This window comes from Lagenorhynchus albirostris, chromosome 15, assembly GCF_949774975.1.
Source record: "Lagenorhynchus albirostris chromosome 15, mLagAlb1.1, whole genome shotgun sequence".
Lineage (NCBI taxonomy): Eukaryota > Metazoa > Chordata > Mammalia > Artiodactyla > Delphinidae > Lagenorhynchus > Lagenorhynchus albirostris.
The window spans coordinates 73,699,880-73,724,857 of NC_083109.1; the positions used below are offsets into that span (position 1 = coordinate 73,699,880).

Here is a 24,978-nt window from a genome sequence, read left to right on the forward strand (position 1 = left end):
AGAGCTGATGTCCCTCCACATGGAAATATGGGGATTAGCAAGTGTAACTGCCTAATGTCTTTTCTAGCTCTGAAGCTATATTCTATTCTATAATGGTCTTATTTGTAACTACCAGATCACTTTACAGAGCCAATTTAGGCCATGGATTTGAGTTGCTTTGGATCTATCCGTATTATTATTATCAACTCAACTCAAATGGAGCCCCTTCAACAGGTTGTTAGCTCTGTCGGTAGGTGATGTGAGTCAGGTGGGGCTTCAGATCCTTAAGCCTGTTTTTTCTTTCTTTAAGGCAGTTTTGATGATTCAAGAGTTTGTTTGTGTGGCCCATTCACTCAGGCTCTCCCAGCCAGCTTTACAAATCCTAACAGAGTTGGATGTTTCCGCTTCCCCAAGCCCAGAGATTCTTAACTCCAGGGAAAGGGACGCAGTGCCAGGTGGCCCCGTGGAATGGTGGCCGTGGTGACACACCCACAAGCTGGAGGGGTGTTAATCATCTTCCAGGAAGTTTTCCCCGTCCGCGGAGAGGACTGCTCCCCAGGGGGCCCAGGGCATCCCAGGATATGCTTTGGGGCTGGGGTATCAGGCTGAATGATGCACGGAGACACTTAAGCTCTCTATGCCTCAGTTCCTTCGTAAAAGGGGGCTCAGCCCTCTCTGGCAGGGCTGTCGTGAGGCTTAGGAGACCCTGCATGCGACAGCTCACAGCCCACAACAGGCGCACAGCGAATGTCTGTCTTCCCCTCGCCCGCCTCCGACACTATTCCTTCGCTGCCATCCTTCTTGCAGGTTCCGGGAAGCGCCACCTCCCCTTCCCTGGACGGTTACTGCGCGAGTCGTGTTGCGACCAGGCTGGGGCTGTCCCCGGGCTCAATAAGTCGCATCGGGGCCGCTCCCATCCCTGCGGCTCCGTTCCTCCAATCCCCGTCCCCACTCACCGGCTTCATAGCTGGCCGCCAGACAACCAGACCGGCCTCCTCCTACCTCGGGCAGCACCAGTGTCTCCGTTAGTAGTTCTTCTGAGAGGGAGTGAAGTCAGGAACAACCTCTGTTGCCCTCTTGGTGGTGTCACCCTCAGATACATTTTTATATATGGTATAACGTAGCAAGTCAAGGTTAATTTAAACTTTTGAAATCAGGTACTCTAAGTCTTCCAGCTTTTTCCTTCAAGATCTAGTCGTCTTTCTCTTTGTGAATTCTGCCTTTGGTGATGTGTTTGAGAAGTCCTCACCCACCTCTCCTGGGTTATAAGAATATTTATGCATATTTTCCTGTTCTTTCATGGCCTAATTTTAAAAAACTTGACTCTTTAATCCAACTGGGATACAATTTTGTATTCACTTTTATTTAGTTATCCAGGATCATTTATTGAATAATTCATCCTTTATGCATTGATGTGATAAGCTTATTGTATACTGAAACTTATATCAGTGCCAGTTCATTCCAAGGAGATGCTGTATGTGTTGATTTTGACCTTTTTTTCCATTAACAGTGTGTCACAGACATTTTTGCACAGTAGTACATGTAACACTTGAGCACTGGTCTTATTGTCTGGGTACTATCTTATTCTGTGGGTCTGACAATTTAATTTGCAGGTCTTGTCTTTGGTGGCTTTCCCTTTCTCTCTCCTCCTCCTCCTCCCCCCGTAGTCTGTCTCCAGCACTTATGCGCCAGCGGTGCCTTGTGCTATCTTGTAACACGCCCTCATAGTGCTTACCACGGGGGGTTGTGATTGCTCAGTTAATTGTCTTTCTTCTTGCAAACTGAAAGGTCCCAGAGAGAAGGCACAGTGTATGTCATGTCATTTTTGCTCTCCCAGCTCTTATCACAGTGTGACACACAGTAGCCACATGATAAATGTTTGGTGAATGAGCCAGTTAGATTTATCTCCTTTCCTTTTGATGTATATTTCATCGTTAACCAACAGTCTGTCTTGTGTAGCAGTTAAGAGCTTGGGATTCTTAAATAAGACTGCTCATGTTGGAGTCCTGTCTCTACCACTTCCTGGCTAATATTGGTCAAGAGACTCAGTTTTCTCATCTGTAAGATGGGGTTAATAGCAGTGCTGACCTCGTAAGGTCTAGATAGAAACATCTAAAACCATCATGGGCTGCTTGTGTTTATGTTTTAAAGTATAATGCCCTCTATCCCCAATTTTGTAGGTATGATTAAATATTTTGGAGATGTAAAAAATAGAGTAAATAAGATGGTAAATACCAATATAACTACCATCTAGCTTAAGGAATAAAACATTATAAATTCAGTTGCAGTCCCTATGAACCTCTTTTCTTTCATATTTCCTTTCCTTCCCTCTATTTCAGAGATAATCTGTGTCCTGTATTTGGTGTTTATCATGCTATTTTTATACTTCACTCTATATTTACAGCTTTGTAAACAACAGAGCTGTTTTTCATATTTTAAAACCGTATATAATAGTATCATCATAGCATTCTGCAAGTTCTTCTTGTTTTGAGCATTAGAAAAAATCATATTTACCATTTTAACTATTTTTACATGTATAGTTCAGTGGTATTAAGAACGTTCACATTGTTGTTGAACCATCACCACAGTCCGTTTCCAGAGTTTTTTATCTTCCCAAACTGAAACTACACATCCGTTAAGCAATAACTCCCCATTCCCTGCCCCCCCCACCGCCTTTTTTATTGTTTATTTGTTTAATATTATATTTGTGGATTTACTCATGCTGATACATTTAGCTTTTGAGACACTGTAACTGCTCTATAAGCATTCCATCTTATAAATATTCTACAATGTATTATTCATTCTCCTGTGGATGGGCATTTGAGTTTTTCTGAAGTTTTCAACTCTGCAGTGAACATTACTGAAAGTTTTCTTTGTATACACATGCAGTAGTTTCTTTAGGGTCCATACCTAGGAGTGAAAATTGCTGGATTGTAGGATATACACATCTTCCATTTAACTAGATTTTTTCAAAGTACTCAGGAGAGTGGCTTTGGAGACTAGTGTATTCGAGTTTCCATTTTCTGTCCTCACAAATACGTGGTATTGTCAGCTTTTAAGATATATACATCTTCCATTTAACTAGATTTTTTTCAAAGTACTCAGCTTTTTAACATTTTTAAGTTTGAATGTATTGTCATGCTTTTTTAAGTTTTGCCAGTCTGATGAATATGACTTGGTATCCATCAGGAGTTGTGGTTTTTATTTTACGTTCCTCTATTTAGTGGGGTGAATATCTGTGGGATGTCCTCCACCACCTGCAGGCTTGGCTGTAACCCTGGTCACCTTGCACCTGGCAGAGCGCTCTCCGGTGGGCCATTGCTGCAGCACGTGTTCAAGGTGGTAAAGTGTGGAAGATGTTATTAGTTGGATAGTCCGATGCTCTTGCTATAGTGAACTCCTTCACCGGCAAGAGTCCATCCTGATTCTCAGCATCGATAGTACTACCTAGACAGTACACACGTGGCCTACTGCGCGCTGGGCCACAAGACCTGTGTTTGAACTCTGGGTCCACCCCTCAGAGCTTTGTGATCTTAGGCGCAGCATCCCTGTGCTTCAGTTCCTTTATCTGTAAGATGGGGGTAAAGGAGCACTTGCCTCATAGGCTTGTTTTGAGGATTAAATGAATTACTGTGGAAAGTGCTTACTGGAATGGCCTATAAAACAGAGTAAGACTTAGTAAATGAAAACTTACTTATAAGCCTCCAAGATGGTTTAGTGAGAATTTATAATCTGTCATGTTGAGGACTTTATGTCCTCAGTTTTTAAAGTATATATTCTTTTAAATAAAAATTATTCAGCTGACTTAAATTTATATCTGTTTTGAGTATGTACATTTTAAAGTATTCTGAGTTTACCTGGTCTCTGCTTTGAATGTTTATTCTCAAGACCAGAAATTGTTTGTTTGTTTATTTTAACTCTGTAACTCTCTCTAAGCAGGAGAACTTCCCTGCAGAAGGGAGGTTCTGAAAATAATTTTGATACAAATATCTGTAGTACATCATCTTCCCTGTTGCCTTACTTCATATGTATTTATCTGTGGATCATTTTTTATCTTGAATTTTAAAATGGAACAAATATTGGTAATACTTGAAGCAAGTATATATAGACACATGCATACACATATGTGTATACATGTGTGTGCATATATATTTTGGTGGCATCTCCATATTTATTTACATATATGTATAAAGTATGTATATATAAAATATATATTTTTTGCAGTAGCTTCAAATAAAAAAATGTAAGTTGCCAAACACTGGAAACTGTAATGATCACCATATGAAAAAAATTGTTTCCCTCTTAGACTTATCTTCATGAATCATCATTTTGCTTCATGATCTGTTAATGTTAGAGTGATAAGATCCCTTGATTTTGCCTGTAGACCTCATAAAAATACTAGTCAAGCGTCTTGTTTCTTTCCTTAAATATTTCTCAGTTGTATAATGGTGTATTTTGGGACAAGGATAGTTCTGAAAAAAAGATTTTTAAATGAAGTCTTAAAATAAAGGTAATAAAGTGAATAGAGTTAGGAAAGTTTAAAAAGTACTGAATTTAATGAAAATGCTACTACCAATCATTAAGAAAAAGACCAATAAAACAATAGAAAAATAAGCCAAAGATAAAAACCCTTAATGGAACATGAAATGCAAATGGCTTTTAAATACAAATAAAAATAACAGTAAGGAAAAAAGTACTCTCATATATTTCTGGTGAGAGTACAAATTGGTACAATCTCACCTTTGAAGGACACTTTTTTTAAAAAAAATATTTTCACTTAAAAAGAAATTAATTATTTATTTGGCTGTGTTGGGCCTTCGTTGCTGCGCACGGGCTTTCTCTAGTTGTGGCGAGTGGGGGCTACTCTTTGTTGCGGTGCGCGGGCTTCTCATTGCGGTGGCTTCTCTTGTTGTGGAGCATGGGCTCTAGGTGCATGGGCTTCAGTAGTTGTGACATGCGGGCTCAGTAGTTGTGGCTTGTGGGCTCTAGAGCGCAGGCTTAGTAGTTGTGGCGCATGGCCTTTGTTGCTCCGCGGCATATGGGATCTTCCTGGAGCAGGGCTCGAACCCGTGTCCCCTGCATTGGCAGGCAGATTCTTAACCACTGCGCCACCAGGGAAGTCCCTTAAGGACACTTGTATGCTGTCTATTAAAATAAAAAGGGCGTGTGCCTTTTGAATGAGCAGTTCACATCAAGTAATTTACCCTGAGACATACTTCCATCCACATGAAGTAAAATGTATAGAAGATTATTCATTGTGACATTACTTATAATAACAAAAGATTGGAAGCAAACTAAATATCCATCAGTAGAGAACCAATTAAATAAATTACGATATGCACCTATACATTTGAATTCTTTTTGACTTGAGCGTCTGGAGGTAGAGGGAGCTCTTTGGCTGTTTTCCTCTTTGCACCTTTTCAGAGTGTTACTTATTTTCAAAAAGGATAACCATCAAGGAGCTGCCCCAAGAAGATAATTTTTTCTAGGGAAGAGAATTTTAAAAACTTTTATGTTCTTCTTCTTTCTAGTAGTAACAGACGTTATTGAAACTTGAGTAAAGCAGAGATGGTGGGATAGAAGCTAAAAAGCCCCTAGCAGAGAGCAGAAATTTGATGGATGTCAGATCATAGTGGGTTATAGAGAGTGGGTATTTTAATTGTCTCATGTACAAACATTTTCATTTTGAGCTCTTATTTCATTAACATTACACATATTTGTTTTTCCTAACTATTCTAACCAACACGTAATGTAATTTCCCAAGAGTTAACACTAGTAATTAGTCATCTTAAACATGTTATTTGATCACCATTTGATACAATGTTTAATAAAAAACATTGAGTTCTTGGGACTTCCCTGGTGGTACAGTGGTTAGGACTCGGCGCTTCCACTGCACGGGGCACGGGTTCGATCCCTGGTTGGGGAACTAAGATCCCACGTGCCAACGTGGCCCTCCCCCCCAAAAAAATTTTATACTCCATCTCCTGTTGTTTTTGTTTGTTTTCCACCCATTAGAAGCTTTCAGGCAGTGATTTTTTTCTGTAGTTAGTGTTTAGTCAAAGTATTTGATTGGAACCTCATGGGGGTCTTTATAGTCCTTGGAAAGTGAGCATAGTGGAGGTATGTGACTCCATCATGGCACCATACCAGCTTCGTGACCTCGGCAAAACTACTGATCTCTGTAACCTTTGTTTTCTCACCAGTTAAGCGGGATTAGAGTATTGATAGTTCATGACTCACCAGATTGTGTTGAGGGGTTAAATGATATAACACAAGTAAAACTCTTAGTACATTGCTTGGGGCATGGGTTCAATAGTGTTAGTGCTATAAATTGTTAAAAAAATTAGTTCTGATCTAAGTAGTGATCATTTGCCTCTTAAAATAATTTTTGGTTACAAATGATTCTCAACACTTTGGAGACTGTTTTTACTGCATTCATTTCAGCCACCTCTTACTTTGAGCTTACTATATTTCAAGTCCTGTGCTAGGCCCTGGATATAATTATATCTAGGATGTGGCCTGAGCCGTAGAAGAGTTGCAGTGTCCTGGGGACAAATACAGGCATACCTCACTTCACTGCACTTCGCTTTATTGTGCTTCGCAGATATTGTGTTTTTCACAGATTGAAGGTTTGTGGCAACCGTGTGTCGAGCAAGTCTTAATTGGCACTATTTTTCCAACAGCCTTTGCTCACTTTGTGTTTCTTTGTCACGTTTTGGTAATTCTGGCACTATTTCATACTTTTTCATTACAATTATATTTGTTATGGTGTCTGTGATCAGTAATCTTTGTTACTACTACAACTAGCTGAAAGCTCAGATGACAGTTAGCATTTTTTAACAATAAAGTATTTCTTAAGTTAAGGTATGCACATTTTTTGAGACATAATGCTACCACATTTAATAGACTAAAGTAGAGTGTAAGCATAACTTTTATATGCACTGAGAAACCAAAATTGCAGTGGTCTGGAACTAATAAGCCTGCGGTATCTCTGAGGTCTGCCTATAGGCAGATAAACAGACAGTTTCAGCACATGGAGACAAGTGCTGGGGAAGGAGCACGCACACGGTCAGGAGAGACACTGGGATCAGAGTTGGGAAGGATCTGTATTACTCAAAAAATAAGATGTAGTCCTAAAGAGCCAGCTCTCCACAGGTTAATAATGCCTAGCACACCAACAGAGTTTTTAAAAATCTGTTAAATAATTCTGTGGTTCTAAAAACATTCAATTAGTCATTTAACTGAAGCTGGAAAAGTATATACTAATTACTTTTTTTGACTTATATTGCACAAAAACATTAATAATAGTTGTATAACTGTGAAGTCATGGGTGACATTTAACATGTTTTCCAGGTTTTTTAAAAAATAAACAAAATCTATGATAATATCAGAGAGGAACAATTTATATTTTATCTTTAAAATTTTCTGTAATTTTATATAGGTCATTAATGTAGCAGTGGCTAATTTATCCAGTAGACGTTTCTAGATCCTGATGGCCTAAGCCAAGTACACAGAGTAGTATTCATTTCGGGTGGATGACTTTCAGGGTCAAAACTTTCTTTCTATTTGCGAAAGTGTCTTTTACGTGAAGCTGGCTGTGTATTGAGGTCAGCCCTGAGGAGATTGTGGCTTGAATAGTAGTGAATGATACTGACACACTGCAGCTCAAAAAATGAGAAATGGTTTTAAAGATCTGGTTATCCACAAGTTAATAGGGTTTTATCTACCCTTTGACCTTCGATTCATGTTATCAGATCGGCTGAAGGATATAGCAAGAGACATCTCTTCCAAATACAGGCACACCCTACCGACCATCTCCCTGTCAGTTGTTGGTTTACACCTTTTTGTTTTTAATACCCAAACACATACAGCATAGAAGCCTTTCAGTACAGTGTTTTAAATTGATGTTTACAAGGGCAAAATTTCTACTTATTTTCCAAAACTGAATACAGCATTTAAAGCAAAACGATATGCAAGAAAAATCTTGAATGGCATTCCAAATACAATTGGTAGATCATCAGAGTCAGGTGTAGACGATTTGAAAAGCTCACCATGTCAACCGAGGGAGCTTTGCTTCTCCGTGGTGCCGGCATGGAGAGGCCACTTGCCTTTACTGAGCAGCTGCCATTAACCTTGTTTGTTTTCGGAGGTTAAGTCAGGAAGTAGTGTCTTATACATTTGGTAGCTAACGTAATAGTTGTTACATTTGTGAGCATCTTACCCTATTTTAGTTTCATTTTAAGCAAGTCTTTGGAGGCTTTGAGTTGATGTGTAACACATTTTAATTTTTCCCATTTAAAAGAATGGGAAATAGGCTTCACTTAGCATTTTTATGCATGCTGTTAGATTTCAGGAACAGATTACTACGCTTAGCTGGGAGATGCCTGTGTTACTGTAGTTTCATTATTTTTAATTATTTAGTGATTATGATGGCTCTTGAAATGTATTGGGTGTGTGTTTCCTATAGTCATTTTTCTCTGGATATCTTTCTGCTGCCCACTGTATTTTAAATTGCATTTTTCAGATTTATTCAGGGATGCGTGACTTATATTCTCTTTTGTTATCTTCATAGTTCTTGTTTAGGCATAAGTTTTGAGTTTTGGGTAACATAGCTGTAATCATACTATATGTATAACTTTGTCTCCTTTGCAACGTAAGTGTTTTTCCATGCTGTGATATAATCTTGCTCTACTATTCACTGATAATGATGGATTGCCTCCCTCTAATACTTAGCAGTCTTCCTTTGTATTTTTATTTTTATTATGATTCCCTCTTATGTGTGCATAAAATTTAATATACTCAATCATAAACAAATGTTTAAAAGATCTAAACTACACAAACTGCATTCATTCATTCAGCAAGTATAGATATTGCTAAATATTTGGTAAGGACTCTTCTAGCACTGCGAATCAGTAAATAAGGCACATAAGGCTCCTGTTCTCTGGTAGGAGAGACAGAAAACAAATAGATAAATAAAAATGTACCATTTATAGGCCACTGAACATAATGTGGTAAGACCAACAAAAGTTTAAGTAAACAGAGCCCAATCACTTGATAATTCAGAAGAGTAACTTGTAATTTTCATTAGGTAAAAGGAAATCAAAACTACAATTACAGATATTTGTAAAATAGTGGAAGTCAGAATACTGCATAACAATATCCAGAATTGAACCAAAGGGGAATTGTATCACGTAGGATTCAGATTAACTACACATAGAGACTCCCAAATAGTGAGTGGGATAATCAAGTTAGAAATGTTTTTCCTTCTGATGTCACAGAAGCCCAAATAAAGGTGAACCAATGACTGATATGGCGGCTGTGAGATAGTAGAAAATACATGTATTGGTTTCTGTCCCCAGTTCCTGGCACAGATCTCCTAAAACTTTTGTAATTTCCTAAGTTAAGAGTGTCTTTTGTTCTAATACTGTTTTTGACTCTGGTTCCTGACACGGAGTTCCTAAATCCCTTGGAATTTCCTGGGTGTCTTTTGTTCTAATGAGGTGACTCTTGGTGGCCTTGTGGATGGGAACTGGTCACTAGAAACACCAAGCCAAGCTTAGAAGCTTGGAACTTTCACCCTATACCCATATCCTGCAGGAAGGGGAGAGGGGCTGGAAATTGAGTTAATGATCAATCATGCCTGCATGATGAAGCCTCCATAAAAATCCCAGAGGCACAGCGTTCAGGGAGCTTCTGGGTTACTGAAAACACGGAGGTGCTGGGAGAGTGGTGCCTGGAGAGAGCGTAGAAGCTCCTTACCCCTTCCCACATACCTTGCCTGCTCTGCTATTCCATCTCTATGGTCATCCGTATTCTTTATCATATCCTTTTATAATAAACTGGTATATAGTAAGTAAACTGTTTTCCTTAATTCTGTGAACCGTTCTAGAAAATTAATTGCACGTGAGGAGGTCATGGGACTCGCCCATCAGAAGCACAGGTAACCACCTGAACTTGCAATTAGCATCTGAAGTGGGGGTGGGGCAGTCTGGAGGCACTGAGCCCTTCACTTTAGGGATCTGATGTTATCTCCAGGTAGGTAGTGTCAGAACTGAGTTGAATTGGAGGATACTCAGCCGGTGTCACATTCTTGCTTGGTGTGGGGAAAAAAACCCATACCTCTGGTGTCAGAAGTGTTGTGAATATGGTAGTAGTGGGAAAGTAAAGGAGAAACACAGGAGAGAGTGTGAGTTTTTTCTTTTCAGTATTTTCACAGTGTCATCAGAGACCCAGGTTCCTATCTGACATTCAACATAATGACTTTTATTCTGAAGTTTACTTCATGGTCCAGAATACTTGCTAGAGCTCCAGCCATCATGTTGGTATTCCAGCCTTCATTTTGAGCAGGCAGTACAAGGATAGGTATTAGAAGAGCACATCTTTTTCCTTCTAAGATAATTTGTATAACTCTTCCTTTTACATCTTTTTGGCCAGAACTTAGTCCCTTAGCCACATCTTGTGGAGGGAGGCTGAGAAATGTAATCTTCTAGCTGAGTATATTGTTGTCCCCAAATAGTTCAGACATTGTGCTTATAAGGAAGAAGGGGTGAATGGGTATTGGTAGGCGACTAGCAATCTATATCAATGAACTAAGCATTAAGTTCAAATGTTAAACAAGTAACAATAAAATAAGCCTATTAGGAAGAAGGAAGTAATCAAGATAAAAGAAGAAATCAATTAATTTGGATTAAAAACCCCCTAAATATAGGATGTATGGAAGGTTATTGATGCCCATCATCAAAGTAATCTCAGTGGTTTGGTGGAGATGGAAGGTGGATTGCACAGCATTTGTAAGGACAGAAAACAAACAACATCTTGGAAGGGAGACAGAAGGAGGATTTGGGGTTTGTTTGGGGTTGTTATTTATTCCTTGGTTTGAAGTGGAGGAGGCCGGAACACGAACATGTAGGTAGAAAGGAAGATGCAAGAGATAGTTGATCTTTATATACCTCTCAGAGAGAGGTATGTTTTATTTCGATTTTCTAGAATAATGGTTTTGTCAGTGTCTCAGGATTCTTGAGTTGTTGTGGTATATGTGTTATACTTACTCAGCACAGTGTTTTTAATAAGATTAAAAAAAAATTAGTCCCGGACAACGAGTTGGAACTGAGGTGCTTACCAAGGCTTATTTGCGAGGTAGGTATATCTGTGCTAGTGTCCACAGATCATGGATTTTCTTCTGGTAAAGGGCTGGGGGTGGGGAACACACCCAGGTGGTATGAACAGACATTTTCAAAAATGACCATCACTTTCAATTTGTTTTTAGTGATATTTGCTTTGACATTTCAAATAGCATTGAAGGAAAATTTTCATGTTTATTGAAAGTGGTTTGGGGTTACATGTGATTGAGATCTGCGGCCACAAATCAAGGAAGTCATCAGCCCCCCGTCACTGACAGACCAGTGGGCGTTTTCTCCTGCCACCTCATAGATGTCCTCCTCCTCCTCTTTAATATCTTCCAGATGGACTTATTCAAGGCCATTCATCTCAAAGCTTATTTTAAAATTTTAGCTTTGGTATTGCTATTTTGGACATTAGAATTGAACCTTTTTATGAGAATCATTGTGTTTGATTTATGAAAAGAGTGTGGAGAAAAAGGGTGTTAAAAAGAATGGTCGGAAGCTAATTTCTTTTGCTTATTGAACGCGGAAAGAAGGAAGCACTTTCTCAAATTGACATTTGAAGACCCTTTTTAGTGTATTTGGGAAATGAAGATAGTGGAAACCATGAGTTCTGTTTGACTTATGGCAATGTGAAGATAGCTTGCTCCTTTGACGTGGCCCAGAAGAAGGTAGTATGTGTGGCAGAAACTCATTGCCCACTTCACAGGAATCAAGAAATTATGCCATTAGTTCCTTCATAATCTGAGATACTGGATTGAAATCATATGTAGCCATTTGCACCTCCCCTTCATCCAGCCACACAGTTGGGGGAAAATGTGTTTTGCCTGTGACAAGTTAGAAATGTTCAAAATCATGTAAATAGAATTTGAGCAACCCTTGGAGTTTAATAACTTTATCTCTTCTAGTTTTTGAGTCTTTCTGATGACATGTCTTCTAGCTTTGGAGTTTGTGAAACAAACAAAAAACCCTGAAATCAAAAAACCCCTCTCTGCCTGTATTAAAAAACTCGAAGGGGATACGTCAGTCATCTTCCTCCTAACTCATGAACCGCATGCATCTCAAGATGTGGGGAGACCCTGTCCTGGTCCAGTGACTGAAGGAAGCTTCCATTTTATATTACCGTAAAGAACGTTTCTAGTTTTTTCCTGTTTCTGGTTCATGCTAGAAAATTATCTTCTTTTGACTATATGTACTTTGAAAATATCTGGTAGACACTGAAGACGCTGGAGAATCCTTCAGTTGTAGGTCTATTTGTATATTTATAACCAATTACAATTCAAGTGCATCTTCCCCAGGGGAAGGGCAGTGATTAGTTTTTACGCTCCTGATGGCCAGTTTCTGGGAGTGGTAGGATGTAGAGACTGAGGACGAGGATAGGAGAAAGGATGGAGACCATCTTAATTTCCAGAAGTTACTCCTCATAACCCCTAAGAGGGAAACAGGGTACACAAACCGCCTCCTGTGTTTTTAGATGGTTCCATTTAGTGGAGCTGCGTTTTGAACACAGTGGTTTCTTTACCGAAAGTAAAGATTATATCCTAAAAAAAAAAACCATGCAGTAGGAAAAGGCATGTTTGAAGAGTTTAGCACTTAAAGGAAAATTTAGATTGAAGTTGGGAATTACAGTGAAATCCCTTCTAAATACTATGTTCATTAAATAGGAGGACAAAGGAAATTGTACTGAATACAGAGAACATTAATAACATTTTACAAATCTTTAATTAGTATTGGGTACTATTCCGTTAGTTTCTACATCTCTGTACCTTGCCTGCAGTAACATTTCAGACTCCCCTACAGCAACCACATGACAATTGCAAATTTGTTTGTTTGTGCATAGTAAATGAAGCATTTTTTTTTCTTTCCTGTGTGACCCATGACTAAATTATTGACTTTTAGTTTTCACTGTAGTTCAAGAAATCAGAGAATTTGATGCTTAAAATTAAAAGCCTGTGGGGAGGGCTTCCCTGGTGGCGCAGTGGTTGGGGGTCCGCCTGCCGATGCAGGGGACGTGGGTTCGTGCCCCGGTCTCGGAAGATCCCACATGTCGCTGGGCGGCTGGGCCCGTGAGTCATGGCCGCTGGGCCTGCGCGTCCGGAGCCTGTGCTCCGCAACGGGAGAGGCCGCAGCAGTGAGAGGCCCACGTACCGCAAAAAAAAAAAAAAAAAAAAAAAGCCTGGGGATAAATTTTATTTAATCTATTTAGTTTATTATAGTTTAAAATGTTCTCCTTAACACAGAGTTAGCTACCTGTAGTGCCACCCAAGGTAACTAGACCGGACCTCACCAGAATATGGCACAATTAGAATTTCCTGCTTCCTGGTAGGTTCTAAGGTGCATTTTTATGGCCTGTGTTTGTTTGGTTTTTTTTTTTTTTTTTTTTTTTTTTTTTGCGGTACGCGGGCCTCTCACTGCTGCAGCCCCTCCCGCTGCGGAGCACAGGCTCCGGACGTGCAGGCTCAGCGGCCATGGCTCACGGGCCCAGCCGCTCCGCAGCATGTGGGATCTTCCTGGACCGGGGCACGAAGCCGTGTCCCCTGCATTGGCAGGCGGACTCTCAACCATTGCGCCACCAGGGGAGCCCTGTTTTGTCTTCTTAATGATTACTCATGACTATACTCCAAAAACCTCCACTGCTCTACCTTTTATTTTCTATCCTTTTTTGTCTCTCACTAATACCGAGATCTCTTTTCTCTAACATTTCCAAGAGTAGTGATTCAAAATCCCTGTCCATTCTCATTTAAATGTTCACAGCAAAGGCAAATATATACAGGAATAAATCTCCAAGTGGTAGGATTTTACAAACAAGGAACCAGTGATCGACTTACATACATCATGAAATGATCACCACAGTAAGTTTAGTGAACATCCGTTGTCTTATATAGATACAAAATTAAAGAAATAGAAGAAAAAATATTTTCTCCTTGTGATGAGACTCTTAGGATTTACTTACTTAACAACTTTCATATGTAACGTACAGCAGTGTTCATTATGTTCATAACATTTTACAAATCTTTAATTAGTATTGGGTACTATTCTGTTGGGAACAACTAAGTATTGGGTACAACTAAGGTTGTACCTTGCATCCCTAGTACTTATAACCGGAAGTTTGTGCTGTTTTGGTTCAACTGTTTTTTTCTTTTGAGATGTTTGTGATTTTCATTGACTTCCAAATGCTTTTTATTAAGGACTTAGGATCTCTTTCTGTATATATACAAATACACACATAAACATATATATGTATGTATCTATATTTTTCTAAGTATGGTACGAGACAGGGATTCTTTTTCCCCTTTATGGATTATTGATTGAGCCAGCATCATTGTTGAATAATTTATCCTTTACCCCATGATTTGTAATGACTGCCTGTTGTAATCAAGTTTTCCTGTATTCATGGATGTTGCTGAACTTTCTACTCTGTTATATTGATTAATTTTTCTGTCTTGCCCCATTACCATACTGAGTTACTACAGCTTTGTGATAAGATTGATATTTAGTACAAAAGACCCCTCCTTCTTCAAAATTGTCTTGCTTATTCTTAGCCCCTTAATACATTTTCATATTTATTTTGGGATCATTTTGTCAGTTTTCTCTCCCACACAGACACACACACACAGACATAACTTTGGGATATTGATTGGAATTGCATTGAATTTACAGTTTAATTTGGGGAAATTGCCATCTTTATGAAGCCATGTCTTTGGTTGAAAGTTGCTTGTTCTGTCACTTTAATTTTTTTTGACTGAAATTTATCTTCTAATTGTAGATTCTGTTGGCTGTCTTTGTGAAATGTTACATTTCCACACATCTCTTGGAATTGTTTGCAGGCTCTTCTTGAGTAGGTGGTTGTTTTTGCTCACATGTGCACTCTAACAGGCGGCTAGGTCCAATTCCTGGTCCCGAGGCTGTTTCATTGTATATTTTTAGCCAGGTTTATTTGATTTTCATTTTTCATTTCATCTATGTATCACTGCAGTGGGGATGGCTCAAGAGATGAGCTTAAGGTACCCCTTTGACTGTACATTCATTAATGTATGGTTTGGTAAATTATGCAAATCAGATAAGGATTTGGAATTAAAGGCTTAATTTTTGGCATTTTTGTGTCTGTATAGCAAGTACCGAACATCCTTCTTCTTCTTCCAGGCTCTTCTTCCTGTCATTCCAGATTCACTTTCTTATGAGTCAGACATGAGGTAAAGTGCTGTACACTCAGGCACATCTTGTCACTAACAGGCTTTCCAGGGAGGAAACTTTATAGGCTTACTTCAAGAACTGAGTCACCTTCTAATGAGTCTGGTTTTGCTTTTTGTGTGTGTGGGTTTTTTTTGTTTTTGTTTTTTTTTGCAGAGCCAAGCTTAGGCACAAGGAGGTTGTTAACAGTGGCTTACTGACAGCCTGAACGTCCCTTGACTACAAGGCATATGCATTTGGACAGTTGATCACCCAGGAAGGGAGCCTTTACTCTTTAATATTTGGGACTTGAACTTGTGAATTGTTACAAGTAATATTTCTGGAGAAATAGATCTATCAGATTTATTGATGTTAGAGTTGTGTGGTTTCTGGCTGCCCCGTTATCCCTTTCAAATTTACTTTGTCTCAGTGGTTTTGTAAGATGTGTTCTGGGTATATCAAGATGCCCTTCTCATAACATCTTCTGCACATTTTGTGTCCCAGTGTTTCTGTCTGTTTTTGTCTGCTGCAGGATGATGGAGAGATTGTTTCCTGAGGGAACTTTCCCAGAGATTTTACTTTTTTGTCAATATCCTTGGACTTCCAGGTCGATGTGCTGCTTAGGTGACTGCCATCCGTGTTTGCACCCTGGGGTAGGCTGTAACATAATCTTCTGCTTATTGATTTGTATGACATCATTCCTCTGACTTCTACTTACTCTTATGTAGATAGGCTACCTCTCTCATTTATCTTGTGTTGGTGGCCTTAGACTTCTCAGTTTAGATCTCCTACATGAAAAGTAGAGAAACCGGTCCTATGATTTTGTAGTCAAGCCTTTCTTCCTCTAGAAATCTTACCATTTATTTATGATCTTTTATTTATTTTGGTTTTGTCTTTAGCTCTTTACATTGTCTCCCTTATTAATCATCTTTTCTTTTTTTTCTTTGTTCTTATTTCTTTCCTTTTCCTTGCATTTCCATATTTAAAATTTCTGTGTTCATGGTTCTCAGGGTAATGGTCATTTTTACACTGTGAAAGCTGTCCTGTTCAGAATGCCAGTAGAACCTTACCTCTTCTATTCTCTCCCAACCTCCAAAGGATGGAGAAACACCGCTCCATATTACTCCTTTGCTTTTCTGACGTGTAAATACTGCTGGCTTTTTTTTTTTTATCCTGTAGTGGGGATTTTTTTTTTTTCCTGCTATTGAGTGTTTACTTACAGCTTGTCTTTATACAGCTGCCAGTGCTCTTAGCCTCTATTGTGTTCGCATTTTGCACTTCTCGGCTTCCTCTTCTTGTGGTTTTTCAATAGATGAACTTATAGTAGCCCTTTGACCATACGTCGATTATACAGTAGGCCCTCCATATCCACCAGTTCCGCATCCACAGATTCAACCAACCACGGATCGAAAATATTCGGAAAAAAAATTCCAGAGAGTTTCAAAAAGGAAAACTTAGGGCTTCCCTGGTGGCGCAGTGGTTGAGAGTCCGCCTGCCGATGCAGGGGACACGGGTTCGTGCCCCGGTCTGGGAAGATCCTACATGCCGCGGAGCGGCTGGGCCAGTGAGCCATGGCCGCTGAGCCTGCGCGTCTGGAGCCTGTGCTTGACGGGAGAGGCCACAACAGTGAGAGGCCCGCGTACTGCACACACAAAAAAGAAAACTTAAATTTGCCTTGGAAGGCAACTGTTTGCATAGCATTTATAGTTGTATTTACAAATATGTGTGATCTCACCCTCCTCCTACTCCTTCACACAAGCAACATCTTCTTGGATATTAACCATGTTACCAGGAGCATGTCAGGCCCTTCTTTTCTTTTTGCTATTGTGGGTAACATAGAGGTCCATGACTCTTCAAACACTGGCCACACTCTGTCTCATATTCAAGTTGATTTGCATGGTCTTCTGAGGTTCTGCTGAACCTAAGACAAATCTTTTTCTACTTCCTTTACCAGATTTCTGGTCTTTGAGCAGGAGAATTTTGTTTAAGGCATCTGTTTAAGCATAGTTGAGATCAGGCGTATCAAGAAACTGTTAAACTGATCCATTCTCATCTCAAGAGTCAGTACTATTAAAAAATGTGTGTGTGTGTGTGTGTGTGTGTGTGTGCGCGTGCACATGAGTACAGGTTTTCTGACCCCACAACTTTTCTTGTATTTCATTCCCAGCCTTTTGTGTTTCCTTTGTGTATATGTATTTATGTCATTAATACTATGGTATGTGTACAGTTTTGTTTTTAGCTTTTTAAAAATTCAATGCTATTACATAAAAATTACCCCTCATTATTAAACATTCTTCTAAAACAATTATTCTCAGTGGGAGCAAGGGTATAGAAAAAAACAGGTCTCCCACCGCCTTCCTTCCCCTTTCTGAGAATCACATCTGCATTGAGCTCTCCTATTGGTAAGAATGTGTTTCTCCGCCATGTTGGAATTCATAACCGCTGTTCTGAAATAATCATCTTTAGTGTTAGTTAAATAGCTGTATCATAAATCATCTAGCTATTTCTTGGGATTGAACATATAGCTATTTCTTGGGATTGACATATTTATAATATCTCATTATTATAAATAAAGCTGGAATGAACATTCTTATTCATCAGTATTTGTCCACAAATTTTATCATTTCCAAAGGCTTAAAATCTTTAGAAATGCAATTATTGGATCAACATATTTGGATACTTTTCAGATTCTTTAATCATGTTGCCATGTAATTCCCAAAATGTTTGTACTGAATTATGCTTTTATCATCAGTGAATGAGTGTCTGTCTTGCTGTTCTCTAGGCAGTATTGAATATTGCTATTTAAAAATATCTTTGCCAATCTGATAAGCCAAAATGGTACCTCATTACTGCTTCAATTTGCATTTCTTTGATTACTAGTAACTCAGAACCATATTTTAGGAGACCATTTTTTCTTGTTTTGACACAGCCTCAACTCGAGTTCGTCTTGAATTGCAACTGTCAAGATAAATTGTTGAAATTAAGAGCTGTAGTCCTCGGATGTAATAACCTCATCCAGAATATGTAACACTGAAAGCTGCCTAATTAGAAGTGGCAGAATTCTAACTCATAACTGCATATTTTAAAACTTTTTTATTATGGATTTTTAAAACATTCAAGAGAAGAGAGAATAATGGAGGGAATTCCTGTGTAAGCAGTTATCAGCTTGACAGTTACCAGCATTCTACATTTCATGTTTCATCTGTCTTCCCAATTTTTGGGGGGGTGGGGAAGCATTGGAATATTTCAAATCAGATAAATAGTATCATTTTATCCACAAATACTTGTATATTTAACACATAAGGACATATTAAAAATGGAATGCCTCCTCCCAGCACTTTGCGTATATTTTTAAATTTTCTAATAGGATTTTTATATTGAAGTGTAGTTGATTTATAATATATATATATATATTTTTTTTGCGGTATGCAGGCCTCTCACTGTTGTGGCCTCTCCCATTGCGGAGCACAGGCTGCGGACGTGCAGGCTCAGCGGCCATGGCTCACGGGCCTAGCTGCTCCGCGGCATGTGGGATCTTCCCGGACCGGGGCACGAACCCATGTCCCCTGCATCGGCAGGCAGACTCTCAACCACTGCACCACCAGGGAAGCCCCTACAATATTTTTTAGTTTTACAGCAGAGTCATTCAGTATGTTTGTAGATTATACTCCCTTATAAGTTATTACAAGATAATGGCTATAATTGTTTGTGCTATACAATATATCCTTGTTGCTTATCTATTTTATATGTAGTAGTTTATATCTTTTAATCCCATACTCCTAATTTATCCCTCCCCCCCCCTTTCCCCTTTAGTAACCATAAGTTTGTTTTCTATGTCTGTGAGTCTGCTTCTGTTTTGTAAATAAATTGATTTGTATTACATTTTCTGATTCCACATGTAATTGATATCATATATTTGTCTTTCTTTGTCTGACTTACTTCACTTAGTATGATAATCTCTAGGTCCATCCATGTTGCTGCAAATGGCAGTATTTCATTCTTTTTTATGGCTGAGTAATATTCCATTTTATGGACTCCATCCATTCAATAAGATGGATACCACATCTTCTTTATCCATTCATCTATCGATGGACATTTAGGTTGCTACCATGTCTTGGCTATTGTGAATACTGCTACTATGAACATTGGTGTGCATGTATCTTTTCGAATTAGAGTTTTCATCTTTCCCAGATATATGCCCAGGAGTGGGATTGCTGGATCATATGGTAACTATATTTTTAGTTTTTAAAGGAAACTCCATACTGTTCTCTACAGTGGCTGCACCACTTTACATTCCCATCAACAGTGTGGAAGGGTTCCCTTTTCTCCACACCCTCTCTAGCATTTAATATTTGTAGACTTTCTGATGATGGCCATTCTGACCAGCATGAGGTGATACCTCATTGTAGTTTTGATTTTCATTTTGGTTTGTTTCTGGTTTCTTTTGCTGTGCAAAAGCTTATAAGTTATTTTTTTTTAAGCCCCTCATTTTCTGTCTTCCTCCTTATGTTGTTAATTTCACAGATTACGTTTTATACATTGCATGCCCATTAACATAGATTTATAATTATTGTTTTAGGTATATGTGTTTTAAATCACATAGGAACAAAAAAAGGAATTAGAAACCAAAAATAGAACAATACTGGCTTTCACATTTACATATTTAGTTATCTTTATCACAGTTCTTTACTCATGGTTTCAGGTTGCTGTCTGGTGTCCTTTCATGTCATACTGAAGCATTCCCTTTAGCATTTCTTCTGTGGCAGTTCTGCTAATGATGAACTCCCTGAGCTTTTGTTTATCTGGAAATGACTTTATTTATTTGCTTATTTATTGCTGCATTGGGTCTTTGTTGCTGCGTGTGGGCTTTCTCTAGTTGCAGCGAGCGGGGGCTACTCTTCGTTGCGGTGCGCAGGCTTCGCATTGCGGTGGCTTCTCTTGTGGAGCGCAGGCTTCAGTAGTTGTAGCATGTGGGCTCAGTAGTTGTGGCTTGCGGGCTCTAGAGCGCAGGCTCAGTAGTTGTGGCGCACTGGCTTAGCTGCTCCGCAGCATGTGGCATCTTCCCCAACCAGGGCTCGAACCCATGTCCCCTGCATTGGCAGGTGGATTCTTAACCACTGTGCCACCAGGGAAGTCCCTCTCCTTTATTTTTGAAGTATAGTTTTACCATATGTAGAATTCTTCGTTGATAGTTTTTTTCTTTCAGCAATTTAAATATGTCATCCCACTTTCTCCTGACTGTTATGGTTGATGGTGAGAAATAGGCTCTGATCTTATCAAGGATTCCTGTACATGACAAGTCACTTCTCTTTTGCTGCTTTCAAGATTCTCTCTGTCTTTTGACAGTTTGATTATAATATATCTCAGTGTGCATCTCTTTGAGTTTATCCTACTTGAAGTTCGTTGTGCTTCTTCAATGTATAGACTCATGTTTTTCATCAAATTTTGGAAGTTTTGGCCATTTTGTTTTCAAATATTATTTTTTGCCATTTTCTCTCTCCTGAGATTTTCGTAATGAACATGTTGAACGTTTCATGGTGTTCTACAGGTCTTTAAAGAGAAATGTAACTAATAAACCTACAACCCTTCTCTTACTTCTCATCCTCAGAAGTAAGCACTATTAATGGCTTGATGTGTTTCCTTCTATGATTTCTTTTCCTGTTGGGTTGGATTTTCTTCACTGAGTCTTATAACATTGTCTTTGCCCTCTTTCTTTGATCTACATTTTCAGTTATTCATTACAGTTTAATTTGGTTGGTTACTTAGTTAATTTATTTTGGAAGTAATTCTATAATAATTTTCCTGCTTGTCTTCTTTGATTGTAAAGAATACTTCATTTGGCTGCATCATGAATTATATTTTTGAATTTATTTTCTAATTCTTTGCTTATTTGACATATCAGATTGACACATTTTGTTTTGTCTCCCACGAACAGTAAAAAATTTAGTTAATTAAAGCCATTTTAAGAATAAGTATGTTTTCTAAGGACTTTGAAAGATTCATTGCCCAATTTCTAGTAGAGGCAATACATATTCCTTTGCTTTTAGAAACAATGGTCGTCAGTGAGGGATTGTTTCAATTTTAAGGTTTTTTTGTTTGTTTTAAAGAGTTTAGAATTAATTTTTTGACAAGCATGATATGACTCGGTCAGCATTCAATTTGTTTTTTTTGTTTTTTAATTGGGATATAGTTGCTTTACAGTGTTGTGTTAGTTTCTGCTGTACAGCAAAGTCAATCAGCCATATGTATACACATATCCCCTCCTTTTTGGATTTCCTTCCCTTTGAGGAGCCAGGCAGGAGTGGTGGAGTCTTACCTTGCTGGTTTCCTGGTTCCTCTCCTCTTTTGGTATTAACCATTGTTGCTAATTTCTTTTCTGACTTTGGTTTTGTTCGTTTACTAGAATAAAATGTAGATTATACAACAGTCGGTACGTTGGTTGCTTGTTCACTGCTGTATCTCTAGCATCTAGTATTATACCTGGTGTACAGTGGGACCTGGTGACTGTTGGTTGAACTGATATCTGTGTGAACAAATGAATGAATCTGTGTAACTGCTGCTGGTGGTGGTGATGATGGTAGCTGAAATTTATTCATAGTTTTCTATCTTCCAGGCTGTGTTCTAAGTTCTTTATTTGTTTTAGTTCTTTTAATTTTACAGCAATACTATGAGATATAGATACTGTTACTCTTCCTATTTTACAGAGGCACAGAGAGCATGCCTGAGCTCACACAGCTGACTCCAGAGCCCAGTAGCTTAATTGCTACTATGTGCTCTTTTCCTCATCTTATACTTTTTTCCTCTTTTCTCTCCTCCTTCCTAACTACTCAGACTTTTTTTACTTTGTACTTAATCCTTTTTTCCCTCACTTCCCTTTGATAAGCACTTAACATTTACCTTTGGAATTTTGACCTCAATTTTCACTCCATGTATTGGGTTGGCCAAAAAGTTCGTTCAGGTTCTTCCGTACCACCCCGAAAGAACTTTTTGGCCAACCCAATATTTTCAGTCTGTGTATTGCTTCCCTCTAAGAAACAAACATAAGTTAAAACCCAAATTTAAACTCTGTCACGGAGATCTGGTCTGAATTCTAGTGGTTAACATCTAGGTTTCTTGCTGCACAGCCTAGCTGCACATTGATTGTGATGTTACTTTCAGATCCACCCTTCCCTCCCATTTTATTGTGTTTGTTACTACCACTGGGGAAAAAAAGTCCTAGACTCTCAAATTAAACAGAAAATACATGAAATTATAACATGCCAGCTACTTGACACTTTTTTACAAATCTCATTGTGACATTTTACAAATCACATTGTAGCCTGAACAGAAAGTAGCTAAACTTTTTGCCTGAATTGGATACTTTCATCTTCATTTTTGTATTCTGTAGTATTACACAAACCCTGTCCCTACTAGATAATATGCCACATTCAGAAAATCCTGCAGTAATAACTGACCAGAACCTATGCAAATTAAAATTACTAACTAAATCCCCAAACTGGGGAAAAAAATAGGTTTTATTCAAATTAAATTACTACAATACAATCCAGTTTGTACTCCAATTTTTTCTTTCTTTTTTTTTAATCTAAAAGAAGGATAAAATAAAGTGTTAAGTATGTCCTTTGCAAAGGAAATTCCAGCTCTCGCCTCTCAAGCAACATCTGTACTCAGTTTTTGTTTTAATTTGATCTAACTGGAGTATAACACAACTTTCTTCTATAGACTTTAGGAACTGCTTTAACTAATTTTAAACAGACTTTAAAGTCTCCAAAACCATCCTATCGAGCAGGCTCCCTACAGACACAGTGAAACCCAGAATGTGAATTTGATAATTTGAAATAAAATCTAATGACATTTCTTTTTTAGTAACCCCATAGTGCTTCTCGTTGTCCTTAACAATCTGAACATTAGTAGGCTATAGATAAAAGGTAAATGTACTAAAATTAGTTATATCTGTTGATCAAAAGATATGAAGAAATCAGAAAGGAAAACCATCAAGTGGATGAAAATATTTCTAATACAATTGTAACAGCATTCTTACAGCCAGAATACATAAAGAATTTGAAAAACCCAGTAGTAAAAAGACAGCTATCCCAAGAAAGAAATAGTCAAAACATTTGAACAAGTACTTCACAAAAGAAGGATCAGAATGGCCAAAAACATACTCAACTTACTCAGTAAACGGGCAAATACAAAATAGGACAGTGCAGGAATGGCTAAAGTTTAAAAGACTAACAACAAGTGTTGGTGAAGAAGAGAAGCAGCTGGAACTCTGATCCACTGCAGGTGGAAGTATGGTGAAATGACTTTGGAAACCAATTTATCAGTATCTGCACATCCTGTGATCCAGCATTTCCACTCTTAGGAACATTCAAGAAACATGCATCGGGAGTCAGGTACAGTAACAGTCATAGCAGTGCTATTTTGTAAGAGACCCAAACTGGGGAAAAAAACCAACGAACCAACAACTTTCACTAATGTAAGTATTTTCATATACTGGAGTACTAAACAGCAGCAAAAACGTATCTGAAGCTAAAGTCACCATCAAACTCAGTGAAAGAATTTCAGTGAAAGAAGCCGGACATAGAAGAATATGTCATAATAGCATTTCATAAAATTCCCTAAAGCAGGAAGAACTAAACTCTAGTGTTATGAGAGAGAACAGCATTTATAATAAACTAAAAACTGGAAATAATCTAGATGTCTATCAATGGGGGAACAGTTGAATAAATTATTGTATATTTATATAATGGAATATTAGATAACGAAGAAAATGAACAAATCTCAACATGCAGCAACGTGGATGAACGTTATAAACACAGTGTTGTATGAGAGAAGCAAGATGCAAAAAAGTCTATGGTTCCATGTATATAAATTTCAAACACAGGCAAAAACCTAAACTTTAATGTTGAAGTCAGGATATTAGATAGCTTTGGGGTAAAGGCAATGGATGGTGACTGGGTGATGAATATTTTCTTTGTGTTAATCCCTTGGATTGTCCATTCGTGTTTTATGTATGTTTCTCTTTGTATGATTTCTTTCACAATTTGAAAAGGTTAAGCAACGAGAGAGAGAGTCTGCCTTGGATTCATTCTGCTTGGGTTCATATCCCAGCTTTGCTGCTTTCCAACTGTGTAACTTTGGGAAATTCACTTAGCAGCACTAGGCCTCAATTTCATATCTGTAATGTGAAGCTAATAAACCTATTTTGTAAGATTTGTTGCAAAGATGAGACAAATATTGGAATCTTTGCTAAGATGTTAAACACAACAACAGCTGACACATAGTAAGGGCTGACTCATTGCTGACTCTTGCTATTGTTATTGTTGGTATCATTGCCAGTTTATTTGTTGAAAGGAATTTTAAACTCCCGTTGGAATTACATTATATTTAGAAATCTATCATGGCTGTCCATGTAGGCTAGTTTTTTATGGTCTCAGAAACATTTACTTTTTTCACTCTCCATGTTATTTCATAAATAATCATCAAGTATTTTATAGATGTATTTTAGAGTTGAAGTAGAATTTTCTTTGCCTTGCATTTTGTAGTTGTACATATAGTATATATGTACCATACATATGGCATATAATAGCTAATACCTAGTAAGACTTACTGCTGCCAGCATGGTTCTAAGCGTTATGTAGATGGACACTTTTAATCCTGTGTAAACTCCCATTTTGCACAGATAGAAACTGAGACAGAGTTAAAGATG

At 38.2% G+C, this 24,978-nt stretch overlaps 1 protein-coding gene across 6 annotated transcripts in view; it reads left to right on the forward strand.

The window, feature by feature from the left end:
• The window catches only part of LOC132506147 (S-adenosyl-L-methionine-dependent tRNA 4-demethylwyosine synthase TYW1), a 263,328-nt gene that overhangs the window by 152,802 nt on the left and 85,548 nt on the right, over positions 1-24,978 (forward strand). The window contains exon 14 of one of the 6 annotated variants that reach the window (XM_060124640.1): positions 18,199-18,305. The exons of the other annotated variants lie outside the window; for them this stretch is intronic. Coding sequence (XP_059980623.1) covers positions 18,199-18,297 — 99 coding nt within the window. The 3' untranslated portion in view covers positions 18,298-18,305. Of the gene's footprint in view, positions 1-18,198; positions 18,306-24,978 lie in introns of those variants that run through there. 6 annotated transcript variants of the gene reach the window in all.